The sequence below is a fragment of the Loxodonta africana genome, chromosome 16 (assembly GCF_030014295.1).
Source record: "Loxodonta africana isolate mLoxAfr1 chromosome 16, mLoxAfr1.hap2, whole genome shotgun sequence".
In the NCBI taxonomy this organism is placed as follows: Eukaryota; Metazoa; Chordata; class Mammalia; order Proboscidea; family Elephantidae; genus Loxodonta; species Loxodonta africana.
Genome location: NC_087357.1, coordinates 65,996,093 through 66,017,466, shown reverse-complemented (window position 1 = coordinate 66,017,466; position 21,374 = coordinate 65,996,093). Strand labels below are relative to the sequence as shown.

The following is a 21,374-nucleotide window of genomic DNA, read 5'->3' as shown; positions in this document are numbered from 1 at the left end:
ATCCATCCACATATGAGCAGTTGATTTTTGACAAAGGCCCCAAAACAGTTAAATGGGGGAAAAGACAGTCTTTTAAACAAATGGTCCTGGCATAACTGGATATCCATCTGCAAAAAAATGAAACAAAACCCATACCTCACTCCATGCACAAAAACTAACTCAAAATGGATCAAAGACCTAAATATAAAATCTAAAACGATAAAGATCATGGAAGAAAAAACAGGGACAATGTTAAGAGCCCTAATACATGGCATAAACAGTATAGAAAATATTGTAAAGAACATAGAAGAAAAACTAGGTAACTGGGAGCTCCTAAGAATCAAACACTTATGCTCATCCAAAGGCTTCACCAAAAGAGTGAAAAGACTACCTAGAGACTGGGAAAAAGTTTTTAGCTATGACATTTCTGATCAGCGCCTGATCTCTAAAATCTACATGATACTCCAAGAACTCAACTGCAAAAAGACAAATAACCCAATTAAACAATGGGCAAAAGATATGAATAGACGCTTCACTAAAGGAGACATTCAGGTAGCTAACAGATATATGAGGAAATGTTCACGATCATTAGCCATTAGAGAAATGCAGATCAAAACTACAATGAGATTTCATCTCACTCCAACAAGGCTGGCATTAATCCAAAAAACACAAAATAATAAATGTTGGAGAGGCTGTGGAGAGATTGGAACAATTCTACACTGCTGGTGGGAATGTCAAATGGTACAACCACTTTGAAAATTGATGTGCCGCTTCCTTAAAAAGCTAGAAAGAGAACTACCGTATGATCCAGCAGTCCCTCTCCTTGGAATATATGCTAGAGAAACTGACTTGAATTGTAAACTTTCACTTAAAGCATGAAAAAAATCATTAACCAGATGAGAACACCCTACTTTCTTTTTTTTATACTTTAAGTGAAAGTTTACAGTTCAAGTCAGTTTCTCATGCAAAAATTTATACACATATTGTTGTGTGACCTTAGTTACTCTCCTATCATGTAATGTTTTGTAACAAGAACCTCGACCCATCCTTTTTTTCTAAAAAAATTTATTACAGTATTCTTCTTTTATGGTATTTGTACAGCAATGTTGATTTGATAACGTTTATGTATGAACAAATACTGAAGGCTGGTGTGCGTGCAGAGGTGATTGGAAGGAAACAAATGATATAGAAATGAAAAGCTCATTAGGTTGACCATTTTAATTGAGTCTCACAAATGTAAAAACGGAAATGTTTTGCCATTATGAAGCAAAGAAGATGACTGTTTTCTCCTTAACGAAATGATGCATTACCAGGGTTTTCAAAATAATGCATTTTAGTGATTCAGGTGTAAGAAGAAGAATCAGAACTGAAGAGGTAGAACCTGTTAGAGATGTATTTGAAATCTGGGATCAATATTTACAAGATGGATAAGTTTCATCTAACTCTTTACCTTTTGTTTTTTACTTGTGTCTCTGAAAAATAAATGTGTTTTTGCCCCCAAAGGCTATCTCCTCTACTTATCTGTTCATTGTATATGTTCCTTCTTTCTTTGAAGATCAATATTGTGAACCAGTAATACTGATGTGAACACAGTGATAACTTTTTTCAAACTTTCTATATGAACATTTTGAGGTGTAAGAAAAGTTGAAAGAATGGTATAATAACCAACAGGTTAAATTTTGGCATATATTATTATGTGTGTATATATATATTTTAGATGAAATAAATTTCAATAATATGCTTATTGTACAGGTGCTTTTTTATTTCTGGTTTATGATTGACTAATGATCATATGCTATTATTAAAATTTTTCCAACAGTTTAGCATAATACATTCAGAGTTATAACATCTTGTAACTGAAACAGCTTGTTCCGTTCATGTTGATTCTGACCCATAGCGACCCTGTAGGACAGAGAACTGCCCCATAGGGTTTCCAAGGAGCAGCTGGTGGATTCAAACTGCCAACCTTTTGCTTAGCAGCTGAGTTCTTAACCACTGTGCCACCAGGGCTGCTATAACGTCTTATAGCCCCTGCTTACCAAGGAAATCAATTATTTTTTAATGGGCCTCTCTGGCAAATTTTTCTTTTGTTTTCTGTCCTCTTCCTTGTATTTCCATACCCCTTCTAAAGCAGAGTGAATTCATTTTCCCCTTATCCTTTCTTTTTCTAACTGTTATTGACCTTGAAAGGCAAATATAGCATGGTGATCAAAAGTTAATACAGTTAATTGGATTAACACAGTGCCTGGTACCTAGTAAGCCCTCAATAAATGTTAGCTGTTAGATGTGGCATGAATTCTGCTTTGTTTCTTTTTTCACACAGACCTTACAGAGCCAGGTTCTCTCGTAGAGTTTTGTTTTGTTTCGCTGGGCCCATTGCTGGGCTCATTTATCCCTCCTCTATGCTGCCATTGACTCCCTTTTTAGACTACCTTGATTTGAATGTTCCGCTAGAATTTGATCTGGATTTGCAGTGTCTCAGCATACTATTGACTTTAGCATACTGGGGGAAAATGGTTGAGACTATTCATTTTGGTGGACCATTTGAAAAAATAAAACAAATTTTTAAAAATTGCATTGGGAATTTATCAATTTTATATATTTGTTGTCTGAAAAATCTATTAAATACTATTTCCATGTCATATAATTGTATTAAGTTTCTTTAATGATGTATTTCTGAAGTAGTTACCCATTTTCAAATAGGTATCTCAATATTATGATGGGGCCAGATTTCTGAAAGAACTGAAATTTATTCAGATTTTTTAGTATATAGAGAAAAAGAGTTAAAGTTAGTTATGAAGTGAAAGCATTGGTTTTAATACATCTTTAACTGTTTTCTCTAAGACTTTGTTTTCTGATTAAATTTTATTTTTCTTTTGAATAGGTGATACATTCACATGGTTCAAAAAAAGCAAAGCAGTATAAATGTGCATGAGAACTTTTTGCTCTTACATTTGACTCCTCCGTTTTTTCTTATGCCCCTGCTCCCTGTAGGTAATTGTGTTCTAGTTTAAATTTTATATCCTTCCAAATTTTCATTAAGTAGATACAAGCAAATTGAATATATATTCTTATTCTTACCTCTTCCTTTCACAAAAAATAAAAAACCATATACACTGTTTCATATCTTGATTTTATCCTCCTTGATAATATACTCTGGGTATCTTTCCATATCAGTGTATAGAATTTTCCTTTTTTTTTTTTGCAGTACATAGTATTCCTTCGTGTAGATGGAATCCTCTGTTGACGGACACTTAATGTTTCCAGTCTTCTGCTGTTTTATGCCATGCTGCAGTTGACTGTATTTATATAATTTTGTACTTAGGCGTATCTGTAAGATAAAATTCCTGAAAGTGAGATTGCCAGGTCTAAAGGGTAAATGCATATGTGTTTTATTAGGTAATGTCACATTTTTTTCCACAGAGGTTGTTCTGTTTTACTCCTACTATCAGTGTACAGGAGCCCTAGTGGCGCTGGTTAAGAGCTTTATCTGCTAACCAAAAGGTTGGCAGCTCGAATCCATCAGTTGCTCCTTGGAAACCCTATAGGCAGTTCTGCAGTGTCCTAGAGGGTCGCTGTTGGGTTGCGATGAGTCAGAATTGACAGCAACAAGTTTTGATTTATTTTGGCTGTATGGTGGTTAATCTCTTGGCTGCTAACCAAAAGCTAGTGGTTCGAATCCATGAACCGCTATGTGGAAGAAAGATGTAGCAGTCTGCTTCAGTAAAGATTAAACCAAACCAAACTCATCACCATTGAGTTGATTCTGACTCATAGTGATCCCATAGGACAGTAGAACTGCCCTATAGGGTTTCCAGTCTTTACAGAAGCAAACTGCCACATCTTTCTCGCAAGGAGTGCCTGGTGAGTTTGAACTGCCAGCCTTTCAGTTAGCAGCTGAGCACTTAACCCACTGTGTCACTAGAACCCCTTCAGTAAAGGTTACAGCCTTGGCAACCCTATGGGGCAGTTCTACCCTGTCCTGTAGGGTCGCTGTGAATTGGAATCAACACGAGGGCAACGAGTTTTTGGGTTATCAGTGTGTAAGAGTGTTTCCCTGCAGCCTCACCAGACTTTTGGATTTGTTATTATTATTAACATTATTTTTTATCATGTTAAAAAAATGGTATTGCTATGTGACTTTGTGTGTATGTGTCTTTTTAAGTAAACTTATTGGAGATTAGCCCATACAGAAAAGTGTACAGATTAAAGTATACATACAGCTTGGTGAATTATCTAAGTGAACACACTATTGGCTTGTCAGTGTAGTTTGAATTTATATTTGTTTTATCAGTGAAGTTGTTTAAGGGCTGTTTGTGTTTCCTTTTCCTCGAACTATGAGTATACATTGCCCATATTTCACTTAAATTACTGATCTTTTTTTTTTTTTTTTCTGGTGAGTCTTTATAAATTAGGAAGATTATTCCTTTGCCTGAGATATAAGTATTTTTTTCCCAATTATTTTGACTTTGCTTATAATGGTTTTTTGGGTTGATTTCTTTTGCCATAACAGATAACTTGAATTTTCCCAAATGGGTACTTGGAATCTCTTTCCTTAGCTCAGGACTAAAAAAAAAAAAAATTTTTTGTGTCGCTTAATTCTTCCAGAATTCTTCCTACTATCTTTCAGTGCTTAAGTGGATATCTTATATTCTCATGGTACATTTGTATATATCTTTGTTAGCCCTTAATCACGATTACCATATTATCCTACCTGTTTTTCTATAGACTTTTTCTGTAGGCACTTGAGGGCTAGAACTCATGTTTTATTCATCTTTGTGTCTACAGTGCTTGGAGCACAAGAGGTACACAGTAAATATTAATGTTTGATACGAATGACTGTGTCTTCTTTGTTTCTTGGATTTTAGTCCCTTTGATTTTAAACCCAGTCTTGTTCGTACTACTTGTCATCTTGACATTTTCTGCCCCCCCCCCCTTTTTTTTACTGTTATTTGAGGAGTGTCCTGGGCACATTGACTTATTTTTTGGGCCTTTGTGAGAGATAACAGATCTCTTACATGTTTTACTTGTTTTTTCATAATTCAGATTTAGGGAAATGTTTTGATGAAAACAAATGATGCCATACTTCTAATTTTCTTGATGGGGGGTAGTTTATTATATTCTGTTTTCCTTTTTTGTTTTTGTATATTTCTGCAATATAGTTTTTAAAAACATACAGACAAAATGTATATAGAAAGTGAGAAATTAGTATAATAAACATCTATGTATTGGTCACCAGCTTTTAAAAAGTTACCAACGTAGTACTTTAAGGTAAGTATTAAGTTGCATCATGTTTTGGTTCACTCTTTTCGGTCTTGGTATCTTAAGAGTTGTACACATTCCTGCAGGCTATCTAGGGCTAATTTACCACCCCAAAATGCAGGATAATAATCCAGATATAATTTTAATTTCTGCGTACATAGGAATTCCAACCTCCTTAATGTGGTTGTTTTCATTATTAAACAGCTGCATTTGTAAATTGACCCAAAATGTGCTTGTAAAGAAACCCTGATTGGTCATTTTAATCACACCTCAACATGTGGTTTTCAGGTTTATTGAAGACAGTAATAGCTTTCTGATTAAGCAAAAAAAAAAAAAAAAAAAAGTTCATTTTAAGTGGCATCTTAAAAAACAACTTGTAGGGGTACTAGTAAAAAATCGTGATGGACGTTGCACGTCTTAAGGAGACTAAAGAAACAATTTTACTTCCCTTACTGATTTGTCAGTAACTTACTGAAACCCTGGTGGCGTAGTGGTTAAGTGCTACAGCTGCTAACCAAGAGGTCAGCAGTTCAATTCCGCCAGGCACTCCTTGGAAACTCTATGGGGCAATTCTACTCTGTCCTATAGGGTCGCTGTGAGTCGGAATCGACTCGATGGCAGTGGGTTTTTTGGTTTACTCACAGTCTTATGAAGAGCCAATATTTTAAAAATAGTTTCTGGTCTCAACCCATCTGGATCAAAGGAGAATGAAGAACACCAAGGTCACACGATAACTATGAGTCCGAGACAGAAAGGGCCACATGAACCAGAGACCTACATCATCCTGAGACCAGAAGAACTAGATGGTGCCCGGCCACAACCCATGACTGCCCTGACAGGGAACACAACAGAGAATTCCTGAGGGAGCAGGAGAACAGTGGGATGCAGACCCCAAATTCTCATAAAAAGACCAGACTTAATGGTCCGACTGAGACTAGAAGAATCCCGGCAGTCATGGTCCCCAAACCTTCTGTTGGCCCAGGACAGGAGCCATTCCCGAAGACTACTCATCAGACGTGGAAGGGACTGGACAGTGGGTTGGAGAGAGATGCTGATGAAGAGTGAGCTACTTGTATCAGGTGGACACTTGAGACTGTGTTGGCATCTCCTGTCTGGAGGGGAGATGGGAGGGTAGAGGGGGTTAGAAACTGGCAAAACCGGTGCGAAAGGAGAGACTGGAAGGAGGGAGTGGGCTGACTCATTAGGGAGAGAGTAAGTGGGAGTATGGAGTAAGGTGCATGTAAGCTTATATGTGACAGACTGACTTGATTTGTAAACTTTCTCTTAAAGCACAATAAAAATTATTAAAAAAAAAAAGTTTCTGATTTAAAACTTGAATGCATTTTAACAACATCTGAAGTTTTTATATCTTTTGTTATTAAATGGCAGTCCATAAACTAGAACCTATCAGTTTTGGCCATATTCTGCTTTTTAGTACTCAGCATATCCAGCAGATGTTTTCTATCAGAAATCACCAGATTCAAGTTACTTCATTAATTTCATCACTGTTGTTGGTGGTTGCTGTCAACTCCAATTCATATGTGGCAACTATAATTTTATTGTTTTAAAAAAGCAAATAGCCCAGATTATTTAAATGATCCCTCTTTCAGGTGAAGTCTTGTCTCCTCCCTCTAGTGGTAATGGCTTTGAATACAGAGTACTTTCTCGGAGAATCTTTATGAACTCTTAACTTCTTCCCCAGGATGTTCAGGTCACTTAATATACTGGGTTGATTACTTCCTACAGTGTGTTTATCTGTATTTACCATAAGGAGAATTATGTATACAACATATTTGCTAGATTTTTCAGAATAACTAAAGTTGTATTTATGTGTATTTAAATATTCCCTAAACTTTTTTGCACAAAATGAGGACTTAATATGTTTTATTCTCATTTGAAGTTCAAAACTAGAGTGTAATTTTTCTCTTCTTGATTTTTGTAGAGCAGGTTGTTGCCCTGGATGCCCAAAATATTGTAGCTGTTTCATGTGGAGAAGCTCATACGTTAGCACTAAATGACAAGGGCCAGGTGTATGCTTGGGGTCTTGATTCTGATGGACAACTTGGCCTGCTAGGATCAGAGGAATGTATCAGAGTACCCAGGTAACAAAGGTGACCAAAAAGAGGTCTTAACAGACTTATAATAAATTTGTTGATCTAAATTGTTCTGCTTAATGTGGGCATTTAAGAATTGACATCTAATTATTTTTTCCCTTTTAGTTCTTTAGTAGTTCACTAGGTAGGTTATTGTCTTTGGTTGAGTAGTATTTTTGATATACTTAATATTTTCTCTAAAACCAGTAGAATTTATATTTATGCTTGTAAAGAAAAGGCATGGGTAAAACCCACTTTATGGTAAATTTTCTTATGCTGAAATGTTCAGGAGGGTTTGACCGATTTAAAATATTGTTGTATTTTGAGTACCCTAACCATTAAAATATTCATTAAATATTGGTTGCATTTTTTTTCTAACTTTTTAAAAGTCTTTATTGGTTTTATTGAACATGGCAGTCTAACATGCTTGATATAAAAAGAATTCAGTCACTTTCTACTTTTTTGCACAGCAGTGACCGTGATTTAATTTATGTTAACCGTTAGTTTATAGAACTAAAAACAAGCAATTTCTTATCGATGTTGTAGGCTTACAGATTTACTTAGGGCATAGTCATTGTTTTAATATTAAGAACTATGAGAACAAGAGCATACCTAAGTAAAAATTTAAAGAGAAGTGTCCAGTTTCTTTTAGATACATAAGTAGTGCACTAAATTATGTTTAGTTTTTTAAATTAAACAAGTTCTTGCCTCCTTAAACTCTTTTGTTCTTTCTTGCAAGTAATAGTTATAGGGACAAAAGAGAACTCTCCAGGAAACCAGGGTATCCTTAAACTAATTTGAGATTTATTCCAGGTGACATTTTTTACATACACTTAATGTGTTTTATTTTTGAATTAACATCGATATATTTGTTTTGGTTTGAGAAATAGGTTGTAGCTACTAGAATAAGAAGATGGAGGAGAGAAGCTAATGTACTTCACATTAGGAGCTCTCATCATTCTTAAAAATGAGTTTTTTAATGGGAAAGGCAGCTGGTTCCTTCGGTAATACTATTACCTTTCCTCATGTGTTTCCATGGGGCAGTTCTGCTCTGTCCTATAGGGTTGCTGTGAGTCAGAATCGACTCAAAGGCAGCAGGTTTTTGTTTGTTTGTTTTGGTCCCTCATGCGTGTTTGTTGAAAAACTTTAAGTATACATTTAAAGCATTGACTTTGTTCTGATATATTAAAAGTGACTTCCATCTTTAATTTGATATTTTACATTTGTTCTATTAATGACCTATCGAAACTTTTGGGTATATCAGTCCACATGTTTCCCTTATTGGACTTAAAACCAAATTCCACAAAAACTCCTAAAATAAATAATTTTCTTCTCTTTGTCTTTTTCTGTAAGGAGAGTTCAACATAATTCTCAGTATGCTTTTGATGTCTCTTGATGGTGTTGGAGGGAGGTATTCCTTAAGCTAAGTCAACTGAATATTTTTAGTTAGTTTAATTTTTATTTCTTTCAGAAAATTTGTAACCAGGTGGTTATTGGCTAGATAATGTATAACATTCATAGTAACACAGTGGCCTCACCTTTGATATGCCCTTGTACTGCTTTCACTTCTTCTCATGAGTAATTTTGGTTGTAGAAAGGTGTTTTTAAGATTTTAAAATTTTTGTGTATTTTTAGGTTTGAAAAGGGACTTAACATGTTATATCTTCTAAGTCAGTATTCCCAAAACCATGATTCATGGCAAAGCTTTCTAATTTCCCTTGTTTTTAATCCATTGCTCTGTTAATTCTCATGCTTAAATTTCATTGCTGTTCATTTTCAGTATAAGGGATTTCAGTCAGTTTGTAATACGTAGATGAATTAGTAATTAGAAACAAAGGTAATTTTAAGGGAACATTTTTATTATATGAAGTTTTTATTTGAAGGTAACCCAATAATAAATTATATATTTGTGACGTCACTATTTTATGAGCCTAGATGGGGACCTGGGTCAGATCTTATTTGAGTCTTCTGGTTTAAGCTTCTTGTTTTTGTGTTTCCTAAACATCTGTTTTAGCTTTAAGCTGTGTATTAAGCCATTTCTGCTCTTCAGCCTTCTCAGTTCTTCAAAATATAATGGGTTTTTCTGATTTGTTGTGACAAATACATAGTTTTCACTGATACTTTCATTTTTTTTTAAGTTGATTTACTGTTTCAGTAGAAATACACTTTTATCAAAGACAGTACTGGTGATTTTCTTTTGTTTGTTAATTTCAGTACCAAATCATTTTTAGGTGTAAGGCCTTTCCCGGGGTGCTTAGAGATGTCATCAGCTTTGTAAGCTTCACATATATTGTTAATAAAACATGTACAGAAGACAGGAGGAAACTCAAATATCTGTAGTTTTCTAAAATTTAGTGATTGTAGATTTTCATAAGAATAATCAGAAAAGTGAAGATTCACGTTAGGCAGTACTTTCATGATAAGAAAATCCATTTTTATGCCAGTAGATAAGAGTATAGAATTTAAGAAATAAATTTAAAAAGAATGTGAAATTATTAATAAATAAGTTATATCAGAATCTCTTAATAGTTCGACAATTAATTTTTGCTTAGTTCTGATTTTGTTTTGAAACCACTACTACTTGGGAAAAGACATGATTCAGTATCAGTGGCCTCTAGATCTACATTTTTTTTAATGTAAGATATATTTTATACTTTTATAAAAAGAGTTAAGCCTGATTTTACTAGCTTTTACCTTAATGCAAGTGGGAATACATATTTTCCACTCTAAACCTTTGAGAAACAATTGTTAGCAATAAAGTTTTAGTTTATTTTTTAAAATTCTGTTTTTTCAAGGGATGTAGTAAAAAATTTGTAATAGGGTGATAGACAGCTATTTCTGGACTGTAGGAACTAGTTAAACATGTTTGAATTGAAATTTATTTTCTTGACTTCACCCAATTTTAAACATGTTATCATTTCTCCCTAGTTTTAGCACCTGAAAATTCATTTTATACTAAAAAGAAAAATTAAAGAGTTTCTTAATGATGGAGACTAGATCAGTTGTTAACCTAAATTTTTCAAAATTAAAAAAGGAGTTGATGTTAAAAACTTTTTTTTTAATGATTAGGAAGGTGATGACTTTTAACTGAGACATAGAAAATTGTCAATTTCATTTTATTGGCAAATATTTAATGTTTTAGTTCCTCAAATTTTTAATTTAAATGTAACCTTTTCACTAGGCTTTGTTAACATTAGTTGTTGGAATTTTATCTTCAGAAACACAAGTGGCATCACCTGGTTTCTGCCTATGACATATGAAGTTGAAAATTAGAAGAATGCAATAGTGCATATATTCAACAATTCATGTGTTTTGTCAGACTTCCCAGGGGAGGGATATGTATATTTCCAGATTCATTGTTTTCTTACAGATATAAAAGAGTTTTCAAAATTCAGCCAAGAAATGATTTAGTCCTTTACAATGAAGCATTTTATTGATGTCATAGCCATTTGAAATGTTTTGACATACTCCAAATTGTGGGAAGTTATCTTACATATAAACAGTATAAAATGTTTGCTCTAGAGATCTGAATACTGATTTTCTTTTCGTAGATTTAATTAGTTAGCAATCTTCATGTGTTAAGTATATGTTTTTTTAAAACAAAATGTATTGACTTAGTTTGCTTTTCAGTTAAGTGCATTTGAATCCTTTTTAAAATTGAAAACCATAAACATTTAAATTATCTTTTTTTCCATGAAAAAAAGGGCTTACTTTTGATGAATTCCACAAAATTCTCTTTCGTTAAGTATTTTCTACTTTGTTACCTCTTTAGGAAAAATGGAACATGGAAAACCTATTTGGTATAAATTAAGTTTTACAGGCACAGAACTTTTTTCTTTTTAAATTAGCAAAAGCTAAAAAAAACAAAACAAACCAACCTCCCTCCCGGTTCTCAGTGTATTAATAAATCTACATGAAGATGAAAGGAGAAAGATTTTTTATTATAGTAATGACACACAAGAATCTCCTTGTTTCTGTAATAAATAGTACAGCCATTCTGTATATGACTAAAGAAATGAGCATTTATGTTATAGTCCAAGCCTTGTGATATTATTTTTGAAAGGAGAGGCACCGAATGTAAATTGCAGTGCAAATTTAGAAGTTTTTGGCAAACTTTATAACTAGTTTAATATTAAAGCCTCCAAGGCTTTACAAATTCATTTATCCTTTAACAGTGTAGACTACTTGTCAGACACCTGGTGGGTTCTGGAGCCCTGCTGGCTCAGTGGTTAAAGAGATTGGCTGCTAACCAAAAGATCAGCAGTTTGAATCCACCAGGTGCTCCTTGGAAACCCTTTGGGGCAGTTCTACTCTGTCCTATAGGATTTGCTATGAGTTGAAATTGACACAGTGGCAACGGGGCGGTATTGGATGGTCGGTACTAGGGATTCCACAGGAATAAGACACATAGTCTCTGCCTTCACAGAATTTATTGTTTAGCAAAGAAAACAAATATTCAGTGAATAATTAAATTAGTAATTAATAGTGATAAATGCTGTGAAGAAAAAATATAGAGTGCTATAAGAATGTAGCATTTTAAAATGTCTTAGTCTTGCAAATTAGATTTGATACTTAGAATAGTTTTTTTTTTTTTTTAATAATGTTATAATTTACTGGTCAATGTATGTGTACCTAGTGTGCATAAGCAGTCACGGTAAATGTTTAGGAACTTCAGCACAGGTATTTATATCCATGTATCTTTAATTCCTAGATAGTTTTCCCTTGCCAGTGCTTGATTTTGTTAATTGTAGAAAAATGGCATTTTGTTATGTTTGAAAATTTGAAGGTGCAGATGCAGTTGAATCCTGTTAATTGTAACAGTACAACTCAGATTTTGTAGTTAGGAACATAAATCCACTAAATAAAAATATTTTTAGTACAACAGTACAGAATTAGAGTAACTCTCCTTTCTCCTGCTGAAAATTTGATTTGCTGAAGCTGCCTCCTGAAAATCATGGGTATCGACACTCTGGTCAGAACTTGCTCCGGACTCCCATATGGCAGAATCAGGTCAGGTGGCAGTATCAGGTAAAGGGAAATAAGAAACATTATGTCCCTCCCCCTCCTTTTTCCTTGAAAAAAAATTCAGAAAGAACAATAGAATGACTAGGAGAAGGGGAACTCCATAAGAACATAGGATGATAACTACACAGAAAGTTACTTGATTTTTATAATGTTTTACAAATTAACCTTTAGAATTGCATTGCAATTAAGCAAAATTCAGGATGGGAAAAACAAGGAACTGCAAAAATATAAGGAGAAAACAGAAAATGGCAAAAATAAGACTGAATATATCAGTGATTAAAATAAATGTGAATTGATTAAATTTCCTACTAAAATTGAGTCTCACTAATTTAGATGTAAAGTGAAAGGGTAGCCTAAGAGGAATATGTTTCACCATTTGTAAATTGTGAACAACGTTATAGGAATCCCCATCCGTACTTAAGGACCTTTATAGAGGAGGACAGACATTAAAATAGGCAGAACAACGATTTTAGACATGCTAGGTGATATACATTTGTTTCACAAATATATTGCATAGTTTCAGATTTTAAGCTAAAGTTTTATTTTGTTTAATTTTGATAATAAAAGAAAACATCTGGATTATGAGAGCATTCTCAGAAGTACTGGAAGTGTGAGCATAGTTCACTTTGCTTAGTGTTTTTTCAAGGTGTGTTCTCACCACACCTCTTAATTTTTTTTTTTTCTTTCCATATCTAGATCTTGTTTGTTGATTTGTTTACTTTGCTTTTAACATACGTTTTTGGTAAATTGGGCTTCTGTGAGAAAAACAGCATGACCTGCTAGGTCAGTAGAAGACACTTTCATATAGTAGATGGTCAATATATAGTTTTATCGATTAGGCATTTGAGATCGATGGGTTCGATGGAATTAACTGATCCTGATCTCTGTTCTTTTTTTCCAGAAATATTAAAAGTTTGGCAGATATCCAGATAGTACAGGTTGCTTGTGGTTACTATCATTCACTTGCACTCTCTAAAGGTAAGTGTTGTTTTTATTTTCCTTCCCTTTTTCAGTTTTATTACATGATATTTTAAATGAGCAGAAAGTCTTCCAATTTTGTTTTTCCGCTTGATCCTTTAAATTTCCAAATAAATTTTAGAATTAGCTTATCAATTTTCACAGACAAAAAAACTGCTGGGATTTTGATTGGGATTACATTGCTTCTGTAAATCAATTTGAGGAGAATCTTTACAGTGTTGAGTCCTTCAATTCTTGAAAATGCTGTATTTGTTCATTTAAGCGCCCTTTTAATTTTTCTCAGTAGGATTTTTTTTTTTTTTTTAATGTGGAGAGGTCTTACACATCGTTTATTAGATTTTTCCCTAGGTATTTGATGTTTTTGGAGCACTGATAGTGCAGCTGTTAGGAGCTATGGCTGCTAACCAGAAGGTCGGCAGTTTAAATCTACCAGCTGCTCCTTGGAAACCCTATTGAGCAGTTCTGCTCTGTCCTACAGGGTTGCTATGAGTCAGAATCGACTCAATGGTGGGGCGGGGGGGGGGGTGAGGGGGGGCAGGGTTGATGTTTATTGTTGTTATTATGAATGATGTCATATTTTGAATTCCATTTTTAATTGTTGCTAGTATGAGTCTGCTAAAGTCTGTTCTCATATTGGTGAGGAAGATTGCAGCTTTCCCAATCTCATTTAATTTCAGAAATAGATATTTTATAAATAAGGACAGAGAAGATGGCTAAGCAACCTATTAGCTTTGTTTGCTTTCCTCTCTGTTGACTCAGCTTCTTCATATGCCAGCTAAGGACTGGAATGTGTATTATTAAAAAACCTACCACGTTTTTCATTTTTTAAATCATTTTAACAAATAAGTCCCATTGGCTTTGTTATTATTTTTTTTCTTTTTGATTGAACTTTAGATGTAGGTATACAGAACAAACTAGTTTCTCATCAAATAGTATACACATTGTTGTATGACATTGGTTAACAGCCCCACGACATGTCAGCACTGTCCCTTCTCAACCCCAGGTTCCTTAAATTACCAGCTTTCCTGTTCCCTCCTACCTTCCAGTCCCTGCCCCAGGGCTGGTGTGCCCCTTTAGTCTTGTTTTGTTTCATGGGCCTGTTCAATCTTTGGCTGAAGGGTGAACCTCAGGAGTGACCTCATTACTGAGCTGAAAGGCTGTCTGGGGCCCATATTCTCAGGGTTTCTCCAGCCTCTGTCAGGCCAGCAAGTCTGGTCTTTCTTTTTGAGTTAGAATTTTGTTCTACATTTTTCTCTAGCTCTCTCTGGGACCTTCTGTTGTGATCCCTGTCAGAGCAGTCAGTGGTGGTAGCTGGGCACCATCTAGTTGTACTAGACTCAGTCTGGTGGAAGTCGTCGTAGATGTGGTCCATGAGTCCTTTGGACTAACCTTTCCCTTGTGTCTTTAGTTTTCTTCATTCTTCCTTGCTTCCGAAGGAGTAAGACCAGTGGAGTATCCTAGATGGCCGTTCACAGGCTTTTAGGACCCCAGACGCTACTTACCAAAGTAGAAGGTAGAACATACTGTTTTTAAACTCTGTTATACCAGTTGAGCTAGATATTCCCTGAGACCGTGGTCTCCACAGCCCTCAGCCCAGCAGTTCGGTCTTTCAGGGAGTTTGGATGTATCTATGGAGCTACTGTGGCCTTGCCTTGTACAGGTTGTGCTGGTTTCCCCAGTATTGTGTACCGTCTGTTATTATTTTTTAATTCAATAAACTTCTAGTAAATTTACTGTGAATAAAACACGAGGCTAGAGCTGTGGGGAAGTACAGTTAAATTAAAAGACAATTTTAAGGAGCATATTCTGTAGTGGAAGAGGCAGATACACAAATAACTATAGTTTCAGGAGAAAAAATACTGTTTTGGTCAAGTAAATGTAAAATGCTGTGGGAATGAAGAAAAAGATATAATTAGTTGCAGTCAATAGAATTGTTAACAGTAAGGAATTGGTATTTGATTCAAGTCTTGAAAGATGAGTGATTTTATTAAGAATTGGAGACGTGTTGAGAAGTAACTAAGAGAAAACGTTGAGAAGTAGCTAAGGGGGTAGTACTAGTAAAGAGAGTCAAGAAAGTGTTTGGTGTGTTTGGGTGTTGGCATGTAGTTTTATGTGGGTACTGGGAAGATGTAGGAGACAGTAAGAATTGAGGCTGAAGTAGAAAGAAATCTGTTACGAGGGCCTTTAAATGCCATATTAAGGAACGTGAACTCCTCTATAGGCATTGGAACCCTGGTGGCGTAATGGTTAAGTGCTACGGCTCCTAACCAAGACGTCGGCAGTTCCAATCCATCAGGCGCTCCATGGAAACTCTGTGGGGCAGTTCTACTCTGTCCTATAGGGTCACTATGAGTTGGAATCGACTCAACGGCATTGGGTTTGGTTTGGTTTATAGGCACTGGGGAAACCGGCACCCCTCTGTATTCTTTGTTGTTGCTTTGCCAACTCCTCTTTCGACGTTTTGGTAAATAGAACCTGTATAAATTCCAACCCCAAAATTTTGCTGATGGTAGCAGTTTTGCATTTTGACCTGAAGTGTTTTTTGCCTCCTACAGCTTCATGCTTTAGGCAGTATTTTACTCATTTAACAGTTTCTGAGCACTTAGTATAAACTAGGTACACTATGTTATGGACTGGGTATACAGTGGTAATACACTACTGGCCTTCATGGTATAGTCACACAAATAGCTGTGTAATTATTTACGATGATAGGGGCATTAAAGAAAAAGTTTAGGGTATTTAGAACATGTAACAGGGGAACTGGACTTAATCTGGGAAACCAAGGAAGACTTCCTACAAGAAAAAAGTAGAAGTGAACTAGACAAAGGTGAGAAGGTTTAGGCAGAGTAAACAAGTGTCTGAGAAATGAGCTTTGGAGAATGTAAAGGAATTCAAGTGTGGCCAGAATATAGTGAGTGAGGGAGTATAGTGAGTGAAATGAGATTGGAAATACAAGTAGGTTATACAGGGCCTTATAGGCCTTATTAAACATACTTATCCTAGGAGCGTTGAAAAGGCACTGACGTGGTTTTTTTGCCAGTGAGCAACGTTATCAAATCTGCAGTTTTCTAAATTCTTCTTTGCATATATACAAATGTTTACTTATATGTGCATAGAACATTTCTGGAAGGATATGCCAGTAACTGATAAGAGACTTAGGGGACCGGGGATCTAATTTTGTAGGGAAATTTACTTTTAAGTGTGTACTAGTTTGTAGTATGAATTTTTTTCTTGTTTTATAGTGCTTTAGGTGAAAGTTTACAGCTCAAGTTAATTTCTCATACAAAAATTTATATACATTCTTATGTGACAGTAGTTGCAATCCCTATAATGTGACAGCACACTCCTCCTTTCCGTCCCAGATTTCCCATGTTCATCCAGCCAGCTTCTGTCCCTTCCTGCCTTCTCATCCTGCCTCTGGGCAGGAGCTGCCCATTTGATCTCGTGTATCTGCTTGAACTGAGAAGCACACTCTTCACGAGTATTCTTTTATGTCTTGTAGTCCAGTCTAATCTTTGTCTGATGAGTGGGCTTTGGGAATGGTTTTAGTTCTGAGTTACCAGAGCGTCTAGGGGCCATGGCTTCAGGGGTTCCTTCAGCCTCAGTCAGACCATTAAGTCTGGTCCTTTTACATGAATTTGAGTTCAGCTGCACACTTTTCTCTTCCTCTGTCAGGGGCTCTGTGTTGTGTTCCCTGTCAGAGTGGTCATTGGTGGTAGCCAGGCACCATGTAACATGAGTTTTTAAAAGGCAGGGCATCATTTATGAGTTTGATAAAAATAAATTATGTGTAAAGTTGCAAAATAGGGCAGCAATGAGCGAATAAAAGTGACAGCAGGGAAAACCATTATAGGAACCAGATGAGATGGTGAGTGAATCTATTCATGTCATATTTTTCTTTGGAGAGCAAACTATGTATAACTTGGTGATGGATTGGATGCCTATAAGGTAAGAGGAGAGGCATATTAAGAATGATTCTCTAGGTTTGTGCTTGTGCTGCAGGATCAGTTATGATCCCATTTACTGAGATGGGGAACACTGAGAAGAGGTCCAAGTATGGGAAGTGGAGAAGGGGGGTCATGAATTCACTTTGGGGCACGCTGCGTTGGAAGTGCCTTTGAAACATACAAGTGTAAATGTGAGGTAAACGATTGGTTAAATGGATTTATTGGTGAGAGGAGAGGTCTGGGCTAGTGATAAAATTGTAAACATCAGTGTATGGTTGATAACTGAAGTTTGGAGCTTGGATAAGTCCTCTTGGGAGAAAATACAGAATAAAAGGCTTGAGGAGTATTAAAGAGAGACAGTTCTTTTTTCAGGAGCATAAGGAAATGAGTTTACCACCAGTTATGTGACTCACTCATTGGTCAGTATCCCAAACCCCAAACCTAACCCATTGTTGTTGAGTCCACCTAGGGACAGAGTAGAACTGCCGCATAGGGTTTCCAAGGCTGTAATCTTTGCAGAAGCAGACTGCCATATCTTTCTTCCATAGAGCAGCTGGTGGGTTTGAACCACTGACCTTTTGGTTAGCAGCAAGTGCTTAACCACTGCCCCATCAGGGCTCCTTATTGGTTAGTATAGTTGGTCAGATTTAAAATACACTAATACGTAATGTTCTTCTAGGTAGTATGTTTGCATATAAAAAATAAACTTAATTGCTAAAAAGAGTGTGCATTACCATCTGATGAGAAGAATAATGTCCCAAAATAATTGAGGAACTTCAAATGAAATTTTTTTGTGTGTGAGAAAAATGGTTAATTTTATGATTTTTGTTTTACAGCAAGTGAAGTCTTCTGTTGGGGACAGAATAAATATGGCCAGTTGGGTTTAGGCCTTGACTGTAAAAAGCAGGCTTCACCAAAACTGCTGAAGTCTTTGCTTGGAATCCCTTTCATGCAGGTTGCAGCAGGAGGAGCCCATAGTTTTGTCCTCACCCTTTCTGGAGCTATCTTTGGGTGGGGACGCAACAAATTTGGTCAACTAGGTCTTAATGATGAAAACGGTAGGTTCTTGTTATATACAGTTAAATGTATTTTCTAAAAGAGGCGATCTTTTGAGATGGAGCAGTGATTCTTAGTGTCAGAGAGAAGTGAACCCAAATCTTCATGGTTGGGTGGTGGGTGATGAGATGTTAATAGAAATTTTTCATTTGATGATATTTGGCTGGGGGGATGGGTGGGAAGGCAAAAAAATATCCTTTTTTTTGAAAATAAACTTACATATGTCTAGATGTTCATTAAAAGAAAATTGGAAAACATTTCTTCACATTGGTAACTAGAGTTGTTAACATTATTGGCTACCATCAGTGCAAAGAAGCTGTGGAATTATTCTGGGAAAGTAACATTAAGCTTTAACCTGAGTTTTTTAAAAGGAATAATTTAAATACTCTGAGTCATTAAACTAATCTTTGGTTAGGCTTCACTTTTAACATTGATGCTAGAGTTCTGAAAATAAACATTATGAATTATAAAAAAATTATAACTACTTTAACAATTTGGGATCTTGGAGCTGATTTTTCATAGCTTCATTAGGTTGAGTGCCAATATCAGACCAATAAAAACTGCCGTTTCATAAAGTTCATCGTAATTTTAATGAGTAAGATGACAAAAATGAGTTGTTGATCTAATAACAGTTGGTAATGATAAGCAAATAATACTTCCAGTAAAAATTAAAGAATATTCTGCCTACGAAAAATGTCAGATTTTAGGACATTATATATCTTTCCTTTAATACAGTAATGTGAATAGACAAACCTGGGAACCCAGCTTAGTAGGCTTGTACCACAAAATCTGTGAATTATAGTTAAAATTGTTTACTCATCATTGTCTACTTAGCTTGGAAAGCTGTAGAGGAAACACGTTTTAGAAGAGTTCGTTTAAAAAATACCGTTAATGTCTCTTGTTGGAATTTTCAGATAGGTATGTTCCCAATTTGCTGAAGTCACTAAGATCTCAGAAAATAGTTTATATTTGTTGTGGAGAAGATCATACTGCTGCTCTAACCAAGGTATTGTACTTCTAAAACTTGTTTATTATTATTGATAGTTGATATTTCATAATTAATGATTAACTTTTTCATGATATTTACATTGAAGCTTGAGTGTTACTGATGTCTAAAAAATAATTTATCTTGAAAAATAAACTTAGATTGTTATTCTGAAAATAATTTACTTTCATTTTCAACTTCATTTTATGTTCTAAAATGTGAATTGTGGTATACTATTACATGTGGTTGAGTTTCTCGGTTATATGAAATATTCTTGAAATAATATTTTGAATAAAATCATACTTCCTTTTGAGTTCATCAGACATGCTGTGCTGTATGTATCAATCCCAGTTATATTGTATAGCTGTCTATGAGTCGGAATCGACTTGACAGCACTGGGTATGCTTAATTTTAATTTAATGCCATTTTGGCTTGTAAATATTTTGTAACAACTATTAAAGGAGACCGAATCCCTCTATTATCCATAGGCCTAGTTTTGTGCAAGCAGTTAAAAAGCGCTTTCCTCATAATTTTGTCAGTAGCTTTGACTCGGACCTCTCACTTCCTTGGGTATGTGCTAATTCAGTGTCAGTACTGATTAGTTCTCCAGAGACCAGAAGTTAAATGAAAATAAAAACATTCAGCTTATCTCTACTAGGAGCATTATTTATTATAGCTGTGTTAATGTAAAGGAATTGGCAAGTTTTTCAGAAGTCACTGTTTTTACTTCTTTATCTTTGCCCTGCATAGTAGGTAGAATTGGTGAGAAGAAATTAACTTCTAATCAGACTTTTAAATTCTACACCTTTTACTCGCACATTGGGAATTTTAAGATGGCAATTGTTCCTAGTCATTACCACATATAGTGCACTAAAGGTACTTAAAGTGGTATTATAAATACCAATTTATGAAAGTTAATTAAAAAATATTTTATATTTTAGTAAGGAAGTTTTACTATACCTGTTGATCTTAATACCACATTTTACTGATTTTAGCATTTGAATTACAAATGTAATTGCTAAAATCTTACTAAGTTATCTTCGCAAGCTATAAATTTTAGTCATTTTCTTCTTTCATTGGTATTTGGAAGAAATAACATCCTGTTGAATAATAAAGTATTTGGTATGGTTTGATTCCTTAGTTCTAATTTTGTGATAGAAATACTGTTTCTCAAGTAATTACTCATCTTATTTTTTCAGGATGAGTATTTATATCTTTTGATTTTTTTTAATTGCTAATTCTATTAATCTTTTGTATCCCTCTTAGAAGACAGGTGGTGGTGATATTTGGTCACTGAAATTTTTTTTTTTATAGTTTTTATTGTGCTTTAAGTGAAAGTTCACAAATCAAGTCAGTCTCATACAAAAACTTACATACACCCCTCTGTACATTCCTAACTGCTCTCCCCCAGTGAGACAGCACACCCCCCCAACTCTGTTTTCGTGTCAATTCAGCCAGCCTCTGACCTCCTCCACCCTCACATCTCCCCTCCAGACAGAAGATGCCAACATTGTCTCATGTGTCTACTTGATCCAAGAAGCCCACTCCTTGCTAGCACCTTCCTCCATCCCATAATCCAATCCAGTCCTGTCTGAAGTGTTGGCTTTGGGAATGGTTCCTGTCCTGGGCTAACAGAAGGCCTAGGGACCATGATCTCTGGGGTCCTTCTAGTCTCAGTCAGACCATTAAGTCTGGTCTTTTTACGAGAACTTGGGGTCTGCATCCCACTGTTCTCCTGCTCCCTCAGAGTTTCTCTGTTGTGTTCCCTGTCAGAGCAGTCATCGGTTACAGCCGAGCACCATCTAGTTCTTCTGGTCTCAGGCCAATGTTGTCACTGGTTTATGTGGCCCTTTCTGTCTCTTGGGCTCATAATTACCCTGTGTCTTTGGTATTCTTTATTCTCCTTTGCTCCACGTGGGCTGAGACCCATTGATGCATCTTAGGTGGCCACTTGCTAGCATTTAAAACCCCAGTAGCCACTCTCCAAAGTGGGATGCAGAATGTTTTCTTAAAAGATCTTATTATGCCAGTTGACTTAGATGTCAGCTG

At 35.4% G+C, this 21,374-nt stretch overlaps 1 protein-coding gene across 8 annotated transcripts in view; it reads left to right on the top strand.

Annotated features, from left to right (window-relative positions):
- The window catches only part of HERC4 (HECT and RLD domain containing E3 ubiquitin protein ligase 4), a 140,164-nt gene that overhangs the window by 29,888 nt on the left and 88,902 nt on the right, over positions 1 to 21,374 (top strand). For all 8 annotated transcript variants that reach the window (XR_775670.3, XR_010318112.1, XM_023546987.2 and 5 more), the window contains 4 exons: positions 7,184 to 7,343; positions 13,261 to 13,337; positions 18,121 to 18,342; positions 19,255 to 19,346. Coding sequence is in view for 6 of the 8 variants with exons in the window: in XM_023546987.2 (XP_023402755.2) it covers positions 7,184 to 7,343; positions 13,261 to 13,337; positions 18,121 to 18,342; positions 19,255 to 19,346 (551 nt within the window). In the remaining 2 variants the exon portion in view is untranslated. The remainder of the gene's footprint in view (positions 1 to 7,183; positions 7,344 to 13,260; positions 13,338 to 18,120; positions 18,343 to 19,254; positions 19,347 to 21,374) is intronic.